The following is a 25864-nucleotide window of genomic DNA, read 5'->3' on the forward strand; positions in this document are numbered from 1 at the left end:
TTACCTCAGATTTCAGCATGATTTTATTGACATAACTGATTCCATTTTTTGCCGAAGAAATTTTCAATTTATTTAATTTAGTAATAAAAACACAATGTGATTCTTCCAAACAATAAAAAACAAATGATTAACGAAAGGCGAAACTGCTCAGTGGCCATATTGTCAACAATATCACTAAACCTGGCGGAGACGGGCGCGACATAATATGCTTTACAAATAATATTTCCATGACTGGTGATTTAATTCGCAATTTCAAGAAATCTTGTTTCCCGGACTGTTATGCTCATGCAGAAATTTTTCAATTTTTTCGTATCATGGCTGCATATTATAAAAAGATCTGTTATTTTCGTATCACATTTAATAAACTGATTGAAAATTGGAATCGATGTTTTTGCTCATTTCAGATAGATTAAGTAGATTCAGTTTTGCTTAAAATGACGACCATATTTGATGTTGTTTCGTCACTATGATTACATAATATTGCGTTTGTTGACCGCCAAAATGAAGGTGATTAAACCCAAGGTTAGTTAGTATTGCAAACAACTAGCAGTCGTTAAGTTGAGCTCAGAATGCGTTAAAATTAACCAGAAAGGTAGAGTTCAAAATTTCTGGAGGCTTGAGAGAATTATCTTGCAACGATGTTGTTGAGTGAGTTCAGAGTTACTCGTGAGCAGTTAGACGGATTGAAGAAATACAAGTATTCATCATCGACCAGTTCTCTAATTGATAACAATTTCCTGCTGCCGGGATTTTGGAATTTGATCCAGAAAAGGCTCCCGAGAAATTTATCCCCTAATTTGATCACACTTGCTGGTAAGTTGGTAATTGAAGTCCTAATTTTTTGGAAGGTTCGGATATGCTTAGCCTAAATATCTTGCGGTTGGGTGGGAAAACCCGAGCGTTATATCGAGAAGAGTAAATTGTAGCGTTTGAAAAACACCATCAAAAAGCTATGAAAATACAATTAAATTATGTGGTGGAAAAGATCTAAACGAAAGCCTAGAACTTCGATAGTCATAGTAAAATAGGCATATCAGGAACCTAGGGTTCCTTTTGTTAAAATCATTTAAAAAAGTCTTGTATAAATAAAAGCCCCTGAAAAAGCACTGATTGGTTGAAAAACATCACCACCATATTACGGAGCTAACAAATATATATCCTTTAGCTGTAGTTCATAATTGTAATTTACCTTGTGCAGAAAACAGAACGTTTTGGACAAACCGGGAAAAGACTGGTATGAAATTGAATTTATTCCTAACAGGAAGATACAATTTTAGCAATAACTCCAGGATAATAGTAACATTATCATAAGGCATATTGGACAGTAGAAGGAAAAATGACTAGACAAATAAAATTATACCTAAAAAGTTTAAGTGTTTAGATGCTAGATGGAGCTAAAAATAATGTCGATTTTTTTTTCACTGGAGTAAAACTAAATAATAGTTTATCGGCTTCTTCTTCAAATTTGCTCGTATTTAGTCTAAAACCGCTCGATTTGACTAAAACTCAAACATTTGAAACCAGTTTTTCTTGACACTGAGAAAACTTTTTGGTTGTTTTTGATGTTGATAGGCACGTCTGAAAGGGATTTAGTGTGATATGACACTCGACCACTTCTGATGATTATTTGCGGTACCTGATTTTGTGTGACGAAAAGAAAAAACTAAAACACACCTGAAGACAATAGTTCCTCCCCATTTTCAATTGTCGTAACAAGAATATCCCCGGACTGTGCCAGTAGCGCATAGTATTCCCACCATCGTCATTTTCTAAACAATTTGCGAAATTAGCGAGAAAAAATGTATATATTTTCAACATTTTCTTATTTCGTGTTTTTTGAATTTGCCGGTGAAAATAGGGGGGGGGGGGTCGTTATACAGTGAATTTAATTTTGCGAACTACTAGATACCTGCAAAAAACCATTTTAGTTGCTGAGCGAAAGTTTCAGCCTTGCACAATAACCAGGCCCCAAATGATTCTTGTAGCAGCAGAATTGGCAGAAGTCGGCTTTTGAGGCAGAGTATTTTAAAGAGCTGCAGAAAGAGCAAAATTTCAAACATACGGCAGAATTTGCCGATTTTTCTCAAAAATCTTTTTTAAAATCATTAAATGAATTCTTCAATTTTAATTCTCAGAAATAAATAAATTGCATCTATCCACTACTCTACTAAGCTGCAATTTTGTTTCCTGGAAGGGCTCTGCTTATTCTCCAAATTGAATTTTTTTATCTCGAAAAGCGGTAAAAACAGTAGTTGGTTTTTAAATAAACGCGTGATCAAACTGGAGTATAGACTTTTTTCGGGTTAACAACTTGTTTAACAGAATCATTGAACCACTTCTATATTGGTTCATAATGAGTTCAAACTTCTATGCATTTCGTGCAGCTTAGCCTGGAGGTAACGAATATGCCTGGGATGGCAAAGATCGTGGGTTCGAAGCTGACCAGGACCTATTTTTTTCAAAGGGGAAAATATTCTGTTTCAATTAAAATTGTCGGCCAATTATTTGTCTGCTTATCTGTTTTCGGCTTAGTTGTCACTTCTTGAAATCATTTTTTTGTTGCGCGCACTTTTTTTAATGTTGCTTTTGGTGTTTGATTTACTCCTACAATTTGTTTGTACTTTTACTTACCTTTGGATTCGTATTTGCTTCTTTGTTTTTTTGTTTCACTGAAAAAAAATTCCTCGGCCCAAATTATTTCGGTCTATTTTTTAGTTGCTTATTGTCCTAACTTAGGGTCGTTTCAAGAGACACATAACTTGAACACACCCGTTCGCATTTTTCATGTTGTTTGTATTTTTGTTGAAATTTCCTTTTTTTCATAATGGAAAATTATTTCCAAATTCATTTGAAAAGTTTTAGTTACAGCCTTCGAAAAAGTCTGTGGGGGAATATTTGACCCATATTTTTGGTATTTTTTCTAGAACGGTTTTGACAAGAACAGTTTTGAAAAGCTCCTTGCATGAGCGGCTACGACCAAATTTTTTCTACTCAAAGTTATGGCCCTCGGAATGGTCAAATATTTGATTTCTGGCCGTTTACTAAACTTTTTGAATATTCTCGAAAACTATCCCGCCATATTTGAGATTTTGGGATCTCTTCAAAGAACGGGTTGCGGGAAGCTCATTTGCTTATGCTACTTTTCCCAAATTTTTATGACACCAAGAGTTGGCCCTCGGAATAGTCAAATTTTGATTTTTTGACTTGTAAGTTTTTGAAATTTCTCGAGAACTACACTTGTCGGAAATGTCAAATTGATTCTCGGAAATGCTATGAGTATTCTCTGCTTCAGCGGCCATAAGCTGCTCTTTGCAGGAAAAAGTCATGGATTTTGGAGATCCTTGTGACCATCTTTTAGAACTTATGATCATTTTTTAGAAACTGAATTTTCTTAAAATGTACTCATTCAAATCTGAGATGAAAAGTTTAGCTGAAAGAAACGGTTGCGATAATGGTTCCTGCAGAAACGGTTACTCCTTGGGAAAATTTATCATCTCAAATTTTCTTACTCTTATCAATCATTTTAGTGCCGCATCAGTATAGCAAATTAATTCAATATCAATCTCATACCTCCAGCTTTAGCTGAGCCTCTAGTTGTTTTTAATGGAGACATGCGAAAATTTTGGTTCACTTAGTCTTTTTTTAACATTTAAAACTTTTTTCGACTTATATATTTTTTCTATGTTTGTGTTGTATCGCAAGTGGTGCGAAGCTCCGCTTCGCCTCTGTGTTACTAAAATTTTTTCTATAGAGCACCAGAATTTGCTTTTGCTCTATATGGCAGCTGAGTTTCCTAGGCTAGGGCATTAACCCAACGTAGCTTTTGAAAGCACTTACTAATAGCTTCGTGTGAAATCAATTTTATTTGCATTATGTAATGAAGTGGCTCTTGTACTAAAATTTTTCACGCCTCGCTAAAAAAAAAGAAATTTTTCAGCCTTTTTTTTCAGATTGGTCAAATTTATCGTCCTTTGCAGTGCTGGAATTACAATTGAAAGAGGGGTGATATGATACATTAATCAGCCTCATCTGACATTTATTTGTGGCACTTAAGTTCAATCTCGAGCCTAAACTTCTGCATCAGCTATGGCCGCAGCAAACATTTTTCAGTTAATCTTATTGTCATTTGAATTCTTGTTCTTAATCTATGCCCGATAATAGAAGAAAACAGACTAATTTCATTTTGAAAGCTTTGAGGAAATCAGGTTAAAAGTATTCCCTTTTTATTTATAGGTTTCCTAGTGAATGCACTTGGCTTTGCCCCTCTCGTGCTCTACTCCTTCGATCTCTCCGACCCTCGACCTCTCTCCCTCCTCCTGCTAGCTGTATCATGTGGATTCTTCTACAACACCTGCGACAACCTAGGAACTTTTCCTTTATATTTGGAAATTTGGCTCGAGATATTTTTGAATAATTTCGTAGTTATGAAAGTGCGACAACCTAGGAACTTTTCCTTTATATTTGGAAATTTGGCTCGAGATATCTTTGAATATTTTCGTAGTTATGAAAGTGTGTTAGGATATTTTTTAGAAAGTATGACAGGACTTTGTTTTTGAGCAACGGTAAACAACAGGCCAAAAAATGAAACAGTCTTATAAAACTAACTTTAACGGAGAGGAAAGTGACTTTAAACACAAACTTCCATAGGAAACAAAGGAAACTAACTTTAATAAAGGAAAAGTGGTTCACCTTAGACGGTATGCATGCGCGTGCGCTTGGAGTGGGTAGTGTGGTTGGGGAGTTGTTCGACCATGGACTGGATAGTATGGCCAATGTGTTCCAGTTGTTTCCTGTCGTCATGGCCCTGGAGATGATCAAACTGGATTTCTACTTCATGTTAGTCAAATCATTTCTTAATTTCACCTTAAAGCGATCGGAAGGTAGACTGGTATATTTTTTCAGTTGTTAACTAGCAGTTGGTTAATGTCTAGCAAACCGTTTCCAAGCACTAAGATAAATTGTTATTTATGAATTAATTTACGAATTAATTAAACCTAAAAGTCTACGTAAGCGTACAATATTTTATATCAAAAACACACCTGAAACTACTACATTGGCATGGGACAGCTCTTGAGGAGGAGTCGGACAAAATATATACGTCCAGCTCTCAAACCCTACCTGAACAACAAGAATCAAGTTGGCAGTTTAATCTTAGTCTGTCCAGATTATATATGATGGTCGGATAAATGTAAATTTCGATTGTAAAAGTCCTATTTCCTTTAATGTTAGTTGTAAGTCCGCGATGGTTGTGATGTGCAAACGATTTTAAAGTAGAGTTGATGAACGTGGTTCAGACCTATATCGGTCGTGATGGTTTTTTTTTTTTTTTTTTTTTTTTTTTTTTTTTTTCGTTTTTGTTCACGCTCAAAATTTACCTTTTCGCGGTTTGATTTTTGATTTCTTTTTAAGTTCAGTCACTTCCTTTGTTGAACGGAAGACAAACTCCACTATCGAACAGCGAAAGTGTTAAGGTTACAAAAAACGTGATCAACTTCTAACTTCGAAAAACGAATTTAATTATCAGCTTTCCCAATAAAATAAAAATTTTACCTTTTGTTCCAATTTTCTCAAATTGGGTTTGTTTTATCGAAAAAGTGTCAATCTTAAATTATTCTAAAATTTCAAGGAGCTTTAAGGCCAGATAATTGTTTCTTTGAAGTTCGATAATTGAGATTTTTTCAAAAAGTATATTTTTTATTTATTTGCATTCATTGACTCTTTTCCAACTGTCTGTTGGCTATGTTTTTATGGTGGCAGGTTATCAAAAGATTCAGATTTGATTACAAATTTTTATTTACACATGCGAAGCGCAGAGTATAATTACGAAGGATTTTTTTTCTAACCTAAGTCGCCAATTAAAGTGATCATTTGGTGGCACTTTTGGTATATTTCAGTTTAATCATATTTAAACTTATTTAAGCTTTAACAATGTTTGATGGCATATGTTGCTGCTTTATTTTGAGCTGGTGTTAGATCTTGTTTGAAACAAAAACATGTTTTATGAAAATGTATGGATTTGTTGTTTTTCGGGTTTTTTTGCGACACTTGGAAAATGTTTGCACTTTTCGCTGAAATTTCAATTTTTCTCAAAAACTACCACCGATTTTCAAAAATTTTTTAACGAAAAACCGGAAAAAATTGGCTGCTCTTCTATCTGCCTGCATCTGTTGCTAGTCTCTTTTACTTTTACCTCACGTTCTACGGTCAAAGTTTAAGGAGGTAGAATTTTGGCCTATTTGTTTTGAATTTTTTCCTTTTCTCAAATATTAAATGCACAAATCTGAGATGAGGGTTTCAGTAAAAAAAAATTATGTGGATTTTTCTCTCTCAAGCGGCTATTCCCTAAAATTGGCAAAAAAAAGTTTTCTCAAAAATTACTATGCTAAATCTGATATTAAGGGTTCAACCGAAAGAAAAATATCATTTGCGAATCTGACCTGCGCAAGCGGGTATACCCTGCGTTTTGAAAAATTATATGGCCTTAGAAAATGTCCAATTTTTGATTTTCTGCCCGTTTTTTGGAAAGTATTCTTTTTTTCAAAACTAACCTGCTGACTTTGACGTTGATATTCATTGCAACTAACATGGTGCTTAGATTTTCACTGCGTAATGTGTTTTACCCTGTTTTTTTTTGTAAAACTGATATGGACTTGGGAACAAATCCTTTTTAAATTTTAACAGTTTTTTTTTGAAATTCCGTTTCTATTCTCTAAAACTACTAGCTAAATCTGATTTTAGGGTTTCAATCTAAAAATCAAGGTATGGGAAGCAGAGGCTATTTTCATGCTTATCTAGCGAAAAGTTTATGGATTTAGGAAAGTCAAATATTGGTCGATTTTTGGAGTCTTCACTTTTTTCCGAAAATCCCCAAGCCAATCTGATATAGAGACTTCAATTGAAAGAGCGAGTAGTAGTTTTTTTCTTGAACAAAACGGTCAATCACCTAGTTAAGTAGAGAAACACTAGGGTTTAGCGTGAAGTTCATTTTTTCGATTAAATGATTAAAAATAGTAGAAACGGTGGATCTAGCATTACCTGGGTCACTAGTTTATTTCCCTGCAACTGAGGTGCAGATGCGAGGATGTTAGACTCCTAATCATCAGGCCGGATATTCAAATCGGAACATATAAATATTTTTTTTTTGGTCGAATTTTAGCTGCATAACATTGGAAATTTGATAGAAACTGTAGCTGCTTTATTGGTGACCAGTATTAGGAAAGCAACAAGTGGTCGTCGAGCAGATGTGAGAACGTGATACTCCTAGTCTCAACAGTTTTTTTCCAGGTGTATTTTTAATCTTTTCCTTATTTCACTTTGTGCTTGTTTAGAGCTCTTTTTTGCATTTTCCTCGCTTGTGTTTGCAAAGTGCAGCTTCGCCTCTGTGTCAATTTATCTATCATAGCCCTACGATCAAATTACAGCGCTCAATAATTGAAAAAGCATATTGTTGTACAAGTTTTTTTGTTACTAAGATGTCGGGCTATAATCGGAAAGATTTTTTTTGTAGCTGTTAGAATCTTTCCACTATAGCTGACAGTACATTTTAGAGCCTCGAAATCCCAATAGTTAAGTTACTTTTTGTTCGTGTACACGAGATTGTAACAGGAAATGTTTATGTTTCGCATTTCTGTTTCTGCTGGTCCGATTTGTATACTTTGGCTTAACTCAACGTTGGCTCTTCGAGTACCCTCTTTTGTTTTGCACCGAAATTTGATCTCTCAAATACTATTTAAAATCACTTCTATGGTTGTATTATAAATCATACTAAAACACTACCTCAGTGTGAAAAAGTTGAAGCAACTTTTTCAACGTGCAAATTTGCCGTATAAACATCATTTAGACAGGTTTTCCTCGAGGGGTTTGGGTAACAAGAAAAGAGCCACTTTTTTAAATTGAAGGAAAGTGGGTACATCAATTACACTAGATTAAATGATATTTCGAAGACATCACGTGCTCTGTGCTTGTCTCACGTGCCATATTACTCTCTTCTCTCGTAACTAACAAAGTTTCCCACAAAAATTATCTTGCTAATAAACTGACATGCCAGGAGCAGCCATCTCTAAAAAGCCTCCTGCCAATACAGCGAGGCAATTACAATCAACCGAGAAGCTTTCTCCGTTACCTTGTTGTTGCAAAATGGCATATCCTACGGACTCCTAAATTTTCATGTCCTTTATAAGATAAATTTTTTTGGGAATCCATATGTGTTTTTATACGTTTTTATAATGAAACTAGTAACTTTTGCTGAGTGATTTGAAAATAAAAATTAGAAAGCCTCCTTAAACTGCTGTGCGCCTCCAATTTTTGCTGCTGAGGTAACGGAAGAAAGCAATGATAGCAGCAAAGCGTCCTCGGTGGCCCGAGCGGGATTCGAACTGGTGCCCCTGATCCGCAGACCCATCTTTCTCTCTCCTCCTCTTATGTTCTGCTTCAAAGGCTGTCAAGTGGGCATTCCGTGTGGCAGATGTAGACAGATGGTGCGACCCAATAAACGAAACGCAGGCACTGGTTTCTTGATAGTGTTAACTCCGTTTACATTTTTCCTATATTTTTTCGACGGCGATACTTTATTAACGAGCTGTTATTTTGTGAAATGATTATTATTGCACAATGGCTGTTATGTTCATCTTACAGATATAATCTGTCCGAATTTCTGCGGGGTTTTTTGAACTCGTGGGTATTTATTGTTCCGACCATTGAAAATGGGGAGGAACTTTGAATTCGGGTGTTTTAGTTTTTCTTCTTTTTGTTTTCCACGCAAAATCAGGTACTAAAATAATTATCGGAATGAGTCGAGTGATATATCATATTAAAGCCCTTTCAATTGTGATTCGAACGACATTAATTTTTTTCTCGCAGTGTTCAGAAAAACCGGTTTGAAATTTTTGATTTTTGGTCTAATTTCGAGCTAATAAGTTGACCGTGTTTTCTAACAATAGCTTATTTAAGCTTAATTTAAGCCGTGAAAACTTAGTTTAACTCAAAAAAGGTAGTTTTTGGAGTTTTTAAGCGCAATTTTGGGAATCAAAAGTTGAAAATTCAAAAAATTTAAAAAATTTGAAAAGTTTTTTTTTGAAATTTTATCAATTTTTTTTTTCGTTTTTCTAGTTATTTTTCTTCAAAAACTGTTTTCCAATTGACCAATTTTTTATGACTCTCAAATGTTCCTAAATTCTATTTTTTTTGCTCAGATCTTTTTATCACAACATGCAGAAAAAAACGACATCAATTTGAAAAAAAAATTTGTATTTTCTTAAGACTGTGGTCCGAACATTCTGTGCTACTTGCACAGTAACCGGCTATCCTTGTTCGGGTATTTTTTTGTCTGCTCAAACCTGATAACCCTAAATTGCGCTCTTCCATTTTTTGCTATAATTGAACTGAACTGTAGTGAGAATGCCCTTTCTTTTAAAACATTCAGCAAATACGATCATCAGGAACCAGTGTTCATTATGTGCTTGGGTGTTCCTAGGCTTAATTCAAGAGGATCTCATCACGCAACTGAGCAATCATTACCTGCTGAACTTCTGGATATCGGAGACAGTACATACTAGCTTCTTCCAAGAACATCCCCAGTTGAATAGACAGGCATAAAATTACACAACTATTCGAGATGGCTTCAGTTAACAAGCTCATCATGGGTCAACTAATTATGAGTTTTTCTTATTTTAGCCCCTCCCCAGTCTTGTAACAAAGAAATATATGCCCCCACTCAGTAATTTTAGGCTCTTTTCCAGTCCCCCCCCCCCCTTCAAATTTAATTTTGAAAAGCTTATTTAACGTTGTCATAATGCAATGAAATTTGGCGTGGTGAACAAATCGACAACTGTGAACAGATTTGTTCTTCATACTTTACAGCATAACATCACGCATTTAGCCGTAATAACACGTAAATCAAACATAAAACTCGGTATTTTGAAAGGGGGGAAACTGGAAAAGTGCCTAATTTTACTATTACAGGGTTATATTGTGCTGGCTCTTTTTTTAATTACATTTGTTTTTTTTGCAGCTTTGGTTATTTACGCAATGAAGCCTTGTAAGTGTCAATATAGGCTCGTTTCGGCTCCTTTCCATTCCCTTATTTGAAGCACCCTTAAAATAAGCTAGGATTTGCAACCGGGTGCTAGATTTTTTCCCGTAAAAAAACTTTGTTCACAGAACTAGCACGCGAAAAAGTGACACGCGCTTCAACTCGATCTAGGTTAAATTTAAATTGCCCAACCATTCAGTGCTTTAAGCGTAGAGGGAACACCCTTGCATGAGACGACAAAAGCCTTCAGCCCAAATCCGACCGGGATCTGTTTTTATTGCAAATTGGAAACTTTCTGCTTTTGGGTTAATGTCTGTCTATTAATTTTCGCTCTTTTAGGAGGTTCAGTTTTTTGAACATTCCAAATTCCATTTTTAAAATCCCAGTAGTGGTAGTTAACTTAATTATGGCACCATCATTTACAAATTTTATCGGTAAAAATGTTGAGAGAGGGAGAAAAATTGATTTTAACTGTGTTTCACAAATCACCAACTGTTGGAATAGATGAAATTTTAGACATTCTACAAGAAGACTAGACATTCTAGAATTTTAGACATTCTGTATTCTACGAGATATAAGTATAAAAGTTATGGAAGACAACAAAAGTACGAAAAACTACTAGGCACAATATTAATTCAAGGTTTGTAGCCAAGATTAACAAGCAACTCAATTAGAGAAACAGCTAAATCGCAGACCTCGGTTGATGTTTTTTTTCACAAATTTTTCGAGTTCAGTTTAAACAAAAGTTACCGCAATACCAGATCATCATGGTGTATACTTAAAAACTGAAGGGGCTTTGAGTGAAAAGAATGTAAATGACTTTTCCACGCTAAGGAAATTGAACAGACCCTTCAAGAGAGTTCAATCGTCGGAAGAAAAACAACTAGACCTCAATTGTTTGATTTACAACGACTTACAGTGAACTGAAACTGAATATTTCTCTAAATCCATTGATTTCCTAACTTTTAATTTAAATGAAAATATACTATCAGCAATGAATGAAATAATACTAGAAAAGGAGTTTTTTCTCGCCCTAACTATAAGGATTGGGTGATCAATCGGGTGAAAATTATAGCAGCAAGAGAAAAATAACTATAAAAAATTTTCAATTGAAAAATCTCGGGGAGCTGGGGAATCTCGGGTCAAAAACAATAGAAAAAAAGCCAGTGTTAATCTAGACAATTAAAACCACTCACTACGAAAACAAAACAGATCAATCAAAGGACAGTTCAAAAAGTTTGTTCCAATTAGCCAAACAAACTAATGGTGTTCGCACTAATCAGCGAGTAGAGTTCGATCCCGATAAGATGAACGACGATTACTTTGTAAGTATAGAGAAAGAATTAGTAGAAAACTTCGAACTACCAGTGAATTTAGAAATCGTGAAAACAGTTACTGAGTCAATAGTCTTTCAGAAAACAAGCGATCATGAAATTTTTCTTTTTATAAGAAAATTTGAAAAACAAAACATCAGCGGACTCTAAGGGTTATAATAATTATCGTTTTTTAAAAATAGATCCGGCCGTATGTAGTTATTTTGCATGGCCGTTTAGTTGCTTGAGGAGCTGTACTTTCCTCGAGCTTTGAAAGTTACCCGAGTAATACCGTTTTTTACGAGTGGAAAGAAAAATAACTATGGAAAACAGACCAGTTCTTTTCTTCAGGTAATAAGTAAAGTGCTTCTGTAACAGAATGAAAAATTTTATACTATCGCAAAAAGTTTTGACGCCAAATCAATTTGGATATCAATCAAAAAAATCGAAAGTAGATGCAGTGTTGGATGTTATAGAGACCATTTCGAATAGTTTATCAGCTAAAGATGATGTAGCATTAATATGTTTTGGTTTGTTTAAAGCATTTGATACCAATGATCACTCAATTCTTCTAGAAAAATGTTATCGATATGGCTTTAGAACTCAATGCATGGATTTCTGAAGTCATACCTTGAAAAACGATACCAATCTGTTGATAATGAAAAACAGTTATCACAGAAACGTGCGATAGTGTATGGGGTGCCCCAAGCTTCCTGAAGTATTACAATTTTGAAATAGCTATTTTTGCAGATGACACAACATTGTTTTGAACTGTTAAAGATGAAAATAAAACAAGGTCCGAAGAATTACAGCGCATTTCGTTATGAATGGAGAGCAATAATTTTGCAGTAAGTGAAAGTAGAAGTAAAGTTCCCCTATTCAAGCCAAAATTAAACTGCTAAATCAATTTGAACATTAAAGCGTTAGAACTAACAAATGAAATATATAGGGGTTACATTAGACAACACTTTTAAATACAAACAACATCTAAATCACTCGATAAATCGATTGTCATCACACACAGGCAAAATTCATCATTAAACTCTTTGAGAAATCTCTTTTAAAGTTATATAAGGCATACACTCAACGAGTGTTACAAGATGGATTGCTGTTGTTATTTGGTCCGGCAAATAAAACTGATTTAAAAAGTGTTAACATAAGGCGGAACAGAATTTTACGAACCTGAACAAAATGGAAACTCTACGAATAGTGAAAAACAAATACAAAATTTTCACTTATAGAGAACTTCACATATATGAACTAATGAAAACATTAGCAAAATATTGAGAAAGCAGCACACTAATGACAACATTAACGACTGTTTACATGTGGGTGAGCTTGAGCCCTCCTGACTAATAGGGTTAAAGAACTAAAGTCGACGACAAAAGCCGAAATCGATCAAAACAGAACAATAATCATCAGGATCAAAAACTTTTTAAACTTTTCAATAAAATTTGATAAATCAATTTTAATGGACAGAAGGACAACAACGACTCAAAAAAATGTTGCATCTCTTTCGAGATCTTTATATAATAGATAACAAAGACTTTTTGGAATCATTCTGGTAAGTGGTGTTTCTTTTTTTTGCTTTCTGATATCAATTCGGTAAATAAGCAAAATGTTTTGCGGGCTTTTTTATTTTTTTTTGGATTTAGACAGGCGTAATTGTGTGATAAAGCATAAGTTTTATGATTTAATGATTAGCATAGTTATCTTTGCCCCTGAGGCGTCACTCGACAGGCTAAACGTCTTTGACGTTCTCTCAAGTGTATTTGTTTTGCATATACTTGGAAACTAATTTATTATTAAAACATTTTGACGGATTTTGTTTTTGGCATTTTGAAAAAGTTAAAATAGCTGAACTTTTCTGAAGACTCATCTGAGCATTGTTATAATATTTTACAGTGCGCAGATGTCTTTTGATTAAGCTAGTTAGTCCGACCTTTTCGTCAGTTTTCCGCAGCTATTTTTCGGCTCTATTCCCGTAAACCTTTTGATTTTTCTGAAATTAGAGCTAATATGGCCTGTTTCAAATGACTTTTGATCTTCTGAATTGCAACAAAACATGTCAGCTTGAGCAAGTGAACAGACTTGAATAACTGTTTTGAATCCAGAACTTTCTATTATAATTTTCCGAGGGAGTGAGAAACTGGAAAAGCGCCACCTATTTAAATCGTATTAATTATTTTTATTTTTTTTTACAATTTAGATTTTTTCTGCGGGGTATGTTTTAGTGTCAATCATAAGAGACTATTCGTGGCTTTTTTCAGGAAATTTCCAGCTAATTTGCTTTAAAATTACTTCGAAGTTTTGAGTTGTAAAATAACATGTCAGCGTGATTATGTAAACAGATTTTAACAACATTTCTTAAATGCAAACTTTCATTTGCACATATTAATCTTACTTTGTTTTCCGCCTCTACCTTATAATTACAGTATAAAGTTGTTCAACTTTTGCTCATTGGCGTTTTGCATGTACCAAATGTTTAAAAAGTGTGCTCACTTGTTCGCGCTGACACTTTTTCTTGATAATTTTTTTGCAACTCATCTTGAACTTGGCTTCGTGAATTGAATTTCAGAAAAAAAAATAAAACAGGAAAAGAGCCGAAAATTTTTTTGTCAAGCATAAGAGACTATTCGTGGCTTTTTTCAGCACACTTCCAGCTAATTTGCTTTAAAATTACTTCGAAGTTTTAAATTGTAAAATAACATGTCAGCGTGATTATGTAAATAGATTTTAACAACATTTCTTAAATGCAAACTTTCATTTGCACATAATAATCTTACTTTGTTTTCCGCCTCTACCTTACAATTACAGTATAAAGTTGTTCAACTTTTGCTCAGTGGCGTTTTGCATGTACCAAATGTTTAAAAAGTGTGCTCACTTGTTCGCGCTGACACTTTTTCTTGATAATTTTTTTGCAACTCATCTTGAACTTGGCTTCGTGAATTGAATTTCAGAAAAAAAAATAAAACAGGAAAAGAGCCGAAATTTTTTTTGTCGATCATAAGAGACTATTCGTGGCTTTTTTTAGCACACTTCCAGCTAATTTGCTTTAAAATTACTTCGAAGTTTTAAATTGTAAAATAACATGTCAGCGTGATTATGTAAATAGATTTTAACAACATTTCTTAAATGCAAACTTTCATTTGCACATATTAATCTTACTTTGTTTTCCGCCTCTTCCTTACAATTACAGTATAAAGTTGTTCCACTTTTGCTCATTGGCGTTTTGCATGTACCAAATGTTTAAAAAGTGTGCTCACTTGTTCGCGCTGACATTTTTTCTTGATAATTTTTTTGCAGCTCATCTTGAACTTGGCTTCGTGAATTGAATTTCAGAAAAAAAAAATAAAACAGGAAAAGAGCCGAAAATTTTTTTGTCAATCATAAGAGACTATTCGTGGCTTTTTTCAGCACACTTCCAGCTAATTTGCTTTAAAATTACTTCGAAGTTTTAAATTGTAAAATAACATGTCAGCGTGATTATGTAAACAGATTTTAACAACATTTCTTAAATGCAAACTTTCATTTGCACATATTAATCTTACTTTGTTTTCCGCCTCTACCTTACAATTACAGTATAAAGTTGTTCAACTTTTGCTCATTGGCGTTTTGCATGTACCAAATGTTTAAAAAGTGTGCTCACTTGTTCGCGCTGACATTTTTTCTTGATAATTTTTTTGCAGCTCATCTTGAACTTGGCTTCGTGAATTGAATTTCAGAAAAAAAAAATAAAACAGGAAAAGAGCCGAAAATTTTTTTGTCAATCATAAGAGACTATTCGTGGCTTTTTTCAGCACACTTCCAGCTAATTTGCTTTAAAATTACTTCGAAGTTTTAAATTGTAAAATAACATGTCAGCGTGATTATGTAAACAGATTTTAACAACATTTCTTAAATGCAAACTTTCATTTGCACATATTAATCTTACTTTGTTTTCCGCCTCTACCTTACAATTACAGTATAAAGTTGTTCAACTTTTGCTCATTGGCGTTTTGCATGTACCAAATGTTTAAAAAGTGTGCTCACTTGTTCGCGCTGACACTTTTTCTTGATAATTTTTTTGCAACTCATCTTGAACTTGGCTTCGTGAATTGAATTTCAGAAAAAAAAATAAAACAGGAAAAGAGCCGAAAGTTTTTTTGTCAATCATAAGAGACTATTCGTGGCTTTTTTCAGCACACTTCCAGCTAATTTGCTTTAAAATTACTTCGAAGTTTTAAATTGTAAAATAACATGTCAGCGTGATTATGTAAATAGATTTTAACAACATTTCTTAAATGCAAACTTTCATTTGCACATATTAATCTTACTTTGTTTTCCGCCTCTACCTTACAATTACAGTATAAAGTTGTTCAACTTTTTGCTCATTGGCGTTTTGCATGTACCAAATGTTTAAAAAGTGTGCTCACTTGTTCGCGCTGACACTTTTTCTTGATAATTTTTTTGCAACTCATCTTGAACTTGGCTTCGTGAATTGAATTTCAGAAAAAAAAATAAAACAGAAAAAGAGCCGAAAATTTTTTTGTCAATCATAAGAGACTATTCGTGGCTTTTTTCAGCACACTTCCAGCTAATTTGCTTTAAAATTACTTCGAAGTTTTAAATTGTAAAATAACATGTCAGCGTGATTATGTAAATAGATTTTAACAACAATTCTTAAATGCAAACTTTCGTTTGCACATATTAATCTTACTTTGTTTTCCGCCTCTTCCTTACAATTACAGTATAAAGTTGTTCCACTTTTGCTCATTGGCGTTTTGCATGTACCAAATGTTTAAAAAGTGTGTTCACTTGTTCGCGCTGACACTTTTCGTGATAATTTTTTTGCAACTCATATTGAACTTGGCTTCGTGAATTGAATTCAGAAAAAGAAAAAAATCAAACAGGAAAAGAGCCGAAATTTTTTTAGCAGTTTGATATGATAATTTTGGAATAGGATGTAAAGCTGGAAAGAAATCAAATTCATGAAATTCAAACAGCTTCAGCGTTATGCATGTATAAATTTTCCAACAATAGAGATGTTCAAATTAGTTGAACATTTTTTCGAGTATTTTCCTTGAGTTAATTGACAGTTTTCCATTTGTCTGCTGAGTATGTTTTTAAAGCACCAAAATTTTTCCCAACCTTCATTTGCAAAGGATTCCAACCTTCATTTACTTCATTTGCAAAAGATCATTTTTAGCAGTTTCAAAAGCATTAACTGCATCCTGAGCTTAATCAATGTGCATTGCTGCATTTATGTATATGCTCTTTCTAGGGTTGATTTTCTATATGGTTGATTTTTTAATGTTTTTATTTTTCGTTGTCAGGTTCCGACCAATAATATGTTAGTTTTGTTTTCATTCTTGTTTTAGGCGGATTCATTCTTGTTTTTAAATTTCATTCTTGTTCTTAATACATTCAAATGAAGTGTGTGCTGATCAGACTACGCACTTTTAATTTTTTTGCCACGTTTTTCTTCGCTACTTCACGAAGTGATTTGAACAAACTATGGCACAGGACGGGTGTTTTTGTTTCAGCCAGTTTTGATGACCTCAAAAAATTATATAAGGAATGAAGTTTAGATTTTAAACAGAATCGAAAGAGTTGTCCGTGTCGATAACAATTAGATTTTATGCTATTTAGACTAAAAATTCTTAAAGAGTGGAATAAATTGAGTCTATATTGTTAGAACGGCATCCAAAGGACCTTTTCCTGCTTTTAACAACATATAAATGGCTCTTTATTTTAAATAAAAAAACATATTATTATCTGCCTATCATCTATTTAACCTTGATAAAAAACAACAAAATATTAATTTTTTTTGCTGATTTTTTTTGCATTAATTTCAGCAGATTTTTAAATTTCAACATTTTGTCATACATTCCATATATGTTTGAAGAGTCATGTAAACGTCTTTAAAATGAGGGTATTTTATAAAATTTTGTTAGCTTACAAGGTGTTGCGTATTTTCTTTTCTGGCTCTTGCGATGGCCTTTGTCGTTTCAATTAATATGTGTATGCTGAAAAAAGTTTTGTGACGTGATAAAGTTTTTTTTGAGCAATTTTGTCATTGTTCCGACCATTGAAAATGGCGAGGAAATATATATTCGGGGGTGTTTTAGTTTTTCTTAATTTTATTTTGGTTTTCCACGCAAAATCAGGAACCACGAAAATTCATCGGAGTGGAACGAGTGATATATCATATTAAAGCCCTTTTAGTCCTGGATTGAACGACATTAGAAAATTTTCAAAAATTGTCGCAGTATCGAGAAAAACCGGTTGTAAGTTTTTGATTTTCAATCAAATTTCGATCGAATAGAGCAATCGAGCAGGCCTATTATACAAAAAAGGATAAGCCGTAAAACTTTTAAGCCCTGAAAATTTATTTTTACTCCAGTTAAATCAGTTTTTTAGCGCCATTTGGGTATCAGAAAACTTCAAAAATTCAAAAAATCAATTTTCTGAAAATTATTTGATTTTCTCAATGATTTTTTGCCTGTTGCTATGAATGTTGAATAGGCCTTAGTTCTATATTTTTGTCAGATCTTTCTATCACACCGCGCAGAAAAAACGACAGTAGTTTGATACAGCCTGCTCCTTTTGTTACAATGAAAACGAAAACATATTTGTTCTTTTCCTTGCAATGAAAAATTTTCAACTAGTTAATGGTATTGGCTGAGGAAAATGGAGGCAAAAAATTACAGATCAGTTTTTTTTTTGCGGAAAATGCTGCCCTGTTAACTCGCAACAAAAGGCAACTGCAAAAACTTTAGGAAAGCGACAACTCGCAAATGTCATCTATTCCTTTATTTTTTACAAGTCCATACAGAGCATCATTTTTTGTGCTTATCAAATTTATATACAAATTTATAGATGGTTAAATCAGATCAGTCATCTCCGAAAAGTCTCCGTTTACTTGAAATATTTTCTTGGCAATATTTTTCTCAGTTTGCCATTCATTTTTATCGCAAGTAATGCGCAGCTCAGATTCGCCACGTTGAGATGGTTTTTATCGGTGCCAATCGTCCAATTGCAAAATCATGTGCTCTTCATTCAACATTTAGAACTTATAGTTGTTATTGTAAGATGTAAAACGTGAAAGTTCACTTTTTTATTTGGTGAAAGATTGGTGAGCCCCTGAATATTTTTGCTCCAATGTTTTGCATTGAATTTGATAACTGAGGTTCTCGCAGGCATGTTGCATTGTGTGTCAAAAGACCTTCGACTCAATTCCTCGAGTCTTAAGACATGTCAGGGAAATTGTTCTCGATTTGACACTGAGATCCAGATGCTACCACTGGTTGATTCTGGAAAACGTTACCAACTTGTTTGTGAATCGCGATATTGGGTTTGTTCAGACCGACCAAGAACTTATTTCCTTATTAGGAAAGCTTTTCCCTCAGTACCCGAATATTGCCATATATGGAAGGCCATCTTTCACTCAGATATTTCAGAGTCTACGGTCAGTAATTGAAGCTGCGTCTAGTTTTTCTGTCAATGCTGAAACCGCAAATCAGGAGTTCCAAATTCCGAGTTTTGATAACTGCGACGAAAATGAATCTCATGACAGTGTGCGTTCTGAATCGACCATCGTCACCTCGGGGTGTCATTCAGCCGAATCAACACTTGATAACGACTTCGTAGTTCTGGGATCCGAAGAGGGTTTCGCCGATAACTTCGAAGTTCTATCGGAGAATCGACAACTTTCGTCGGGTAGATTGTCGAATTGTGACTCAGAGTCTTTCTCGGTTATCGGGGATACGACTCGAAGCTTAAATGAGGGTTACCAAGTTGGAACTACAGGTCGGGAATCAGAAATCATTGAAACTGATTTGCAGGATGACGACAGTGAAATTAGCGAAGAGTTTGTTCACGAGGAAATAGAAATCACTTGGGTGACTCATCATGAAAGGGTGACGCGGTGGATCTCTATGCGACCTGTAGGATCCCACGAATTGCGTTGTCATGAAGATACAATGGAATCTTCAGATGCGGACGTGGATGATAAAAGGTTCTTTTCTTAAAACAAAAACTATTCGCTTTTTGTATTTTGTTTGGAGAAAAAATTAGTTTGATGATTGTAGCAATTTCATTGTTTTTTTGGCCGTTTGATTTCGAGTAATTTTCTTAATTCTCTTGGAGATCGTTAGCATTAGAGTGCTGGGCGGGTCTCTAAGGAATTGAGGATCAATTATCTAGAACCAGAGCGCCCTTCCTTTCCCTACTAAAACATTTGTTTTTGTGCTGCGCGCAAAGACTTATTTTAGCCAACTTGAACGAAGTTTCTTTATGGCATGAGAAAAGAGCCTAATAAAACAGTTGTTGTACGAACAACTCGGAACAACGCCGAAAAGCCATCATAGAATCACAGCAATGCACAGAAAGTACGCATGACAGAAGTGAAACTCCGAATGCGACTGAATTTTACAACATCACAGAACCACAGCCTAAAGTTGATGAAAGCTCAAGCATTTACCATATTAACACAGGTTTTCTTTTCCCCAGCCGTCAAAAATTCTAAAAGAGGCATTTTTCACTGTTGTGTTGTAAATATTATCCGAGTTTGAAAAATATTAACTCGTGAACCAGAGAGAAAATTAAGTATACTGGGTTCTTTTTCTACCCAATTCCTAAACTCATTTTGTCTTGAAAATGTTTTAAAAGCTTATGAGTGTTTGAACTATTATATTCGGAATTGAGAATTTAGTATCATGGTAAATTTAATGATCGACAAAAATTTTTTTCAAAACTGTTTTTGAAAAAAGGCCAAATGATAGATGCAATGACTGCTCAATAATCTCCGCTTTGCTGCTATCCTTCAAGATTCATTTAAAACTTGATCAAAATCTATATGACAAGGTTTCGTTATCACTAAATTTTGTAGAATCTAGCCATTTGAGCTCTTAATTAGGAAAACCTACAAATACTCTTGAATTAACATTTACCCCAAGCATTGAACTTTTAATTGAACTCTAAACCTTTGATGACCTGCTATTCGAACTTATAATTTTAAAAAATGGATAGGGGAAATGAAGAATCTATATAGAGGCTGAACAAAGTGAAGCCATAATAAAACTGCCCAAGCGGAATGAAAGAGGGAAACTACACATGGAGAGTGAGGAGACGGAAGAGGGGGACAAGAGCAGTTCGAGTGAGACCACATTCTTCGAGGAGCTCCAGGTCTTGTCATCATCTTCCGAGTCACTTTCTCCCGTCAACAGGCACGCTATACTGGCATAAAGTGAAAGTTCACTTACGTTTGAAGATGTTGGCTCTTTTCCGCATTCTTCCACCTTTCAATTTCAATTTTCATTGTGCAATTAAATTGTCATAATGCAATAAAATTTGGTATAGTGAACTAACCAACTTTTGTGAGCAGATAACTAGAAATTTTGAAAGGTGGAGGGGATATTTTGATATCGCTTTATATAGCTTCTAGATACATGAATCCCAGGGGCGGATTTAGGGAGGGGGTTTGAAGGGGTCCCTTCTTTGTACTATTTTGAGGTATCCATTTTTGGCTGACTGGCCCTGAAATGTTTCTTAAGGCGCCAAAATATACTAATTTTGAGGGGGGAGCGCGCGCCGAAAAAAAACAAGCGTTTTTGGTTAAAATTTTCCGAAAAAAGTGTCTCAAGACGCATTTTTTGGCATTTGTTTTCAAAATTCTGCCAGCGGCGCACAAAATTTGGACAAAACAGGGTCTTTTTCGTGCTTTGGCAGAGCTCGGAAAACCAATTTAGGACTCTTTTCCAGTTTCCCCCCTTTGATTTTTTCGGAAATTTAATACATGAAAACTTATTTAAAATGACTTTTCGTGTTAATAAACTGCATTAAAACTTGTCAGTGTGAACAAGAGAACAAATTTTCACAACATTTCTTACATGCAAAATGCCGTGTGAACAATTTTTGATCATATTTATTTTGAAGTTTTACGAGGGGGGTGGGAAACTGGAAAAGAGCCCAATTTAGTCGACAAAACTCGGAAAATTTAGTCGGGGTTTTTGAAATTTTTTTGAAAATCCGCCCCCTCTCGAGAAAATTCTAGATCTGCCCCTGCATGAATCACAAAAAATATCTCAAAGGTTCTTAAGCGATTGAAATTTGAGAGGTGAAAACCGGCGATTGAGATTAATAGACGAAAAATTGGTCAGAGAGCTTCATAAAATGGTCACCAATCCTTGACTCCAAGCATTATTTGACTCTAGGCAACAATTTGCGTACCTGTTATAAGTGACGAGTTTTCGGACGCATCAGCCTTCAGTAGTCCTCGCAACAACACGGAGCTGCCCGGCCTCACAAACCGAACCTACTGCGTGAACAAAAGACCCAGTCCCCGAGTCTCGAATTACACGTTAGCAACGTCAAGTTCACAAGTTGCCAGAGACATCCAAAGTACTAAACGAGTCAGAACAGCTCAGCCTGTTTTGCTAAGTCGGAGGAGAAAGTCGCATTTTGAAAACTTGTCAATTTACGAAGAAAACAATTCAGCTAACACGAACGTGAACGAAAGCTCGATAGAAAATATTTCATTCCATCCGAGCAGTTCGTGATATGAAAATAAAACTCGCATGTATTGGACAGGAGGCTTTAAGACTCTTATTAATCTACATATATTCCGAAATTTAATTATTTTAAGAGTAATATTTCTTGTATAAAGCACTTGTAGGTCAATTTATCATTTGCCACTAATCTTCTTGTTTCTCTGTTCTTGGGTTCGAGTGTTTTTTTATCTATTTAATTCAGGTTCTACAGCAAAACGTAGTGAACTGCACTACACTGTTATGTGTTATATCATACTGAAGCGGTTTCAGTCGTGATTCGAGCCGCGATAGAAAACTGCAAATCCAATTTCGAATGAAAACTGGCTCCAACTTTTTTGCAGACTTTTCAATTTGTCGCTGTGATTTTTTCATAATCCTCTCAGCGTTTTATTTTAAGGAAAGAGGACAAAATAATAAATTTTAATTTAAAGTAATGAACGCAGTGAAGAATCTTAAATAGGTCTTGGTGATTTTTTTCAGAAAGTCTTAAAATGCTCTAATAACAACATATGTGCTGCAGATAACTACAGATTCGCTGAATAATAAATTAGAAGCATGGTTACTGTATTGGCTTTGTGTTTATGTTAAAAGTTGCCTCTTTAATTTATCAGATTTTGGTAGATTTTCGGCCTTGAGGTTGTTTGGTTTTAATTATGTGGGCTTATTTTCCAAATGTTTTTGTTCTATTGGTTGTTTCGTTTTTTTTCGGTTTTATTCAAATGGTTTAAAAAGTGAAATTACTCTTCTAAGCTTTTTGTAATACAATAAGAAAATTAAACATGAAAATGTATCAAATTTTTCAAAAAATTTTTTTAGAAATTTTTATTTTAGTCATTTTTTGGCTTTTTAGTCGTTTGTTAGAAATTAGAATTATATCAAATATCCAGCGCATGTGGTGTAGAGGTTTTACATATGCTTGAGACGACAAAAGCTTGAAGTTCGAATTCAGCCGGAACTTGTTTTTTCAAACCAGAAATGTTCTTTATTTTTTTCCCGCTGAGTTCCCTTTCAACTGACTTTTTTTGAAGATTCATCTTTCTTCTTATTTTCTGAATGCCAATAATTAAAAAAAAATGATTTATCAGTTTCTTGCGAGTTTATGTTGCATTTTTTGAAAAGTTTGTTAACAGTAACTTTACAAATAAAGTTTATCAAAATTTTCGCTTTATTGATTACTAAGCACGGAATTGTTATGCAAGCTATTCGCGTTTTCGCAGTTAGTGTTGTTGGGTTGTTATCCCTACACAGTTTTTGTTTCAATGCGAATTTATTGTTCAGTTGACTTATTTGGCATTTTATTTTCTTAAAAATGATTTTTACTCTAGATGTTCTTACAACGATATGAAAATGTTGGTAGTTTTAGCTGGTCTCGACACTATCACATTTTTTTCATGTTTTTAACTTAGCGGTTTTCGTCTCAGTTTCTCTCTGCTAGTTTGTGCTATGTTTGTGCTGTATTCCAAATTTTCTGCTCTCTGGTTGTCGACGTATACTCTGTCAGTTTAGTTTCCGGTTTGGGTCTTGAATTCACTACATATAAAGCACTAGTTGACTTTATATAAGCAGTACATTTAGATTGATTTTTTTTATTGCAAGTGGCGCATAGCTCAGCTTAGCCGCTGTGTTTTTAAGGAAAGTATAATTGTTTTTTTTTGTTATTTACAGAAGCAGCGCTTGTTAAGTTTAAATGAACGAAGTGAAGACAGTAATCAGGTTATGTGGTTGTTTTTGTTCTGAATTCAGGAAAATTTTAGAATTTGATCATACTCTAGTTTGATTTTTCGAGGATGATTTTTTTTGTCTTTTTATGTTCAATTCAATTTTTTTGCTGAAAGAAAGGAAAACTATGGTCTTCAATAACGAGGTTCAAATGGCGCGACGAAACTTGAATTAGTTTAGTTTTGAAAGCAGTTTTCAAATATTAGATTTCTCAGTGGAATAAGAAAATTAGTTTTTGATCCAGTTTTTTCAAATTGGGATAATTTCATCAAAAAGAATTTGAAAAAGTATTCTTGAAATTTTTTGAAAAAATCTTTTTTTTTTGGTTTCATAATGCGTTCATTGGAGATTTTCCAAATTTTTGCTCGCTATCCTACTACGATTAGTTCACTTTTTGTAACCTAATTCGCATCTTATGTGTTCAGTTTTTGTGATATGAGTTCAATCTTCATGCAGTTCAGTTCCCGGCTCAAATGGTTCAAATAGCTTTGGTTTTATATTCGTTTTATCAAGTTCATTCATTGCTTCCTGGTAATTGCTGTTACGATATACCTAACAGTCATCTTATTGAAGCTTCAGTGGTTTAGGCAACTGACTCTTGACCAGCAGGTCTGCGGTTTAAATCCCGTTGTCCGCAAAACTGTAGTTCTTTGAGTTTGAATTGTATTGTTTTTTTTGTTATTTACAGAAGCAGCGCTTGTTAAGTGTAAATGAACGAAGTGAAGACAGTAATCAGGTTATATGGTTGTTTTTGTTCTGAATTAAGGAAAGTTTTATAATTTGATCATACTCTAGCTTGATTTTTCGAGGTTGATTTTTTTTTGTCTTTTTATGTTCAATTCAATTTTTTCGCTGAAAGAAAGGAAAACTATGGTCTTCAATAACGAGGTTCAAATGGCGCGACGAAACTTGACTTAGTTTAGTTTTGAAAGCAGGTTTCAAATATAAGATTTCTCAGTGGAATAAGAAAATTAGTTTTTGATCCAGTTTTTTCAAATTGGGATAATTTCACCAAAAAGAATTTGAAAAAGTATCCTCCAAATTTTTTGAAAAAATCTCCTTTTTTTGGTTTCATAATGTGTTCATTGGAGATTTTCCAAATTTTTGCTTGCTATCCTACTACGATTAGTTCACTTTTTGTAACCTAATTCGCATCTTATGTGTTCAGTTTTTGTGATATGAGTTCAATCTTCATGCAGTTCAGTTCCCGGTTCAAATGGTTCAAATAGCTTTGGTATTGTATTCGTTTTATCAAGTTCATTCATTGCTTCCTGGTAATTGCTGTTACGATATACCTAACAGTCATGTTATTGAAGCTTCAGTGGTTTAGGCAACTGACTCTTGGCCAGCAGGTCTGCGGTTTAAATCCCGTTGTCCCCAAAACTGAAGTACTTTGAGTTTGAATTGAAGTACTCATGGTTACTCTAATTGCATGGTCAACCCCTCTATCTCTCCAAAAATGATCGAAAAATTTATTTCGTGTTAAACTTACAATATATTTTTTGGTTCTTCGCTTTAGCAATTATGCAGGAGGCAACTCTGTTTTATACGCAGGCAGTTAAGCGCGGTAACATGTAAGCTTCATTTGAAATAATTATGCTGCTAATAATTGAGAAACTGTGACACGATTTACTAGATAAGTCTATTTCTTTCTAATTCTTTTTAAAAAGCTCTATCACAAGTGATGAAAAAGTCCTGCTTCGCTTGTGTTGATTCAACTAGTCTCATATTGTAGTTTGCTAATCTGGTTTTGTTTTTATAATTACATTTTTTTTTCAGTCTGGCATTATTTCTGCTCACGGACTCCTATAGTTTGCTCTTCTTCTCCCGCAAACTGGCAGTTGGCACTATCCAGTTCCAAATGGTGGATACTACTGAGATCCAGTACACCTCATTCCTAGGAGTGGCTATCACTTTATTGCTGGGTTACAACTTCTGGGACATCAATCTTCCTATTCCAGGTGAGATGGAATGAATGTTCAAAATATCGGTCGTATGAATCATAGAGGTTAAAATAAATGTATGGATGTGACCTTGTCTGAGCCGACCTTAGACTCAATACAGGAACGGCTTCGGCGAAATGGATAACACGCCTTCTCTATGAAGGCCCAGCAGTGGGTAGGGACGAGTAAAAAATGAAAAAAATCAATGAAGGAATATAATGGTTCAAGAAACTGTAACGGTCAAAAAAAGTTTAAATGTTTTGTTTGATCAACTTTTTATTTCCCTAACTAATAAGAAGCTCAAATAAAACTAATTAAATTGAATGA

The 25864-nt window shown here is 34.2% G+C and overlaps 2 protein-coding genes across 2 annotated transcripts in view; both read left to right on the top strand.

The window, feature by feature from the left end:
- Positions 1-408: 408 nt before the first annotated feature.
- LOC134854153 (protein phosphatase 1 regulatory subunit 12A-like) overlaps positions 409-25864 on the top strand; it is a 69307-nt gene continuing 43851 nt past the window's right edge. The window contains exons 1-4 of the mRNA XM_063870279.1: positions 409-813; positions 4234-4362; positions 4692-4836; positions 25374-25555. Coding sequence (XP_063726349.1) covers positions 639-813; positions 4234-4362; positions 4692-4836; positions 25374-25555 — 631 coding nt within the window. The 5' untranslated portion in view covers positions 409-638. The remainder of the gene's footprint in view (positions 814-4233; positions 4363-4691; positions 4837-25373; positions 25556-25864) is intronic.
- On the top strand, positions 11338-20571 carry LOC134854342 (uncharacterized). Its single transcript, XM_063870562.1, has 4 exons — positions 11338-11355; positions 18690-19342; positions 19651-19820; positions 20378-20571. The coding sequence occupies exons 1-4, from the start codon at positions 11338-11340 to the stop codon at positions 20569-20571; spliced, it is 1035 nt and encodes a 344-aa protein (XP_063726632.1).

The sequence above is a fragment of the Symsagittifera roscoffensis genome, chromosome 9 (genome assembly GCF_963678635.1).
Source record: "Symsagittifera roscoffensis chromosome 9, txSymRosc1.1, whole genome shotgun sequence".
NCBI classification, from domain to species: Eukaryota; Metazoa; Xenacoelomorpha; order Acoela; family Convolutidae; genus Symsagittifera; species Symsagittifera roscoffensis.

Bases quoted from the DNA above. Each gene is read 5' to 3' on its own strand.
- LOC134854342 (XM_063870562.1), top strand. The intron at 19,343-19,650 runs GTTCTTTTCTTA...CTAATAAAACAG, and splicing joins GCGGACGTGGATGATAAAAG to TTGTTGTACGAACAACTCGG. The intron at 19,821-20,377 runs GTTTTCTTTTCC...GAATCTATATAG, and splicing joins CATTTACCATATTAACACAG to AGGCTGAACAAAGTGAAGCC.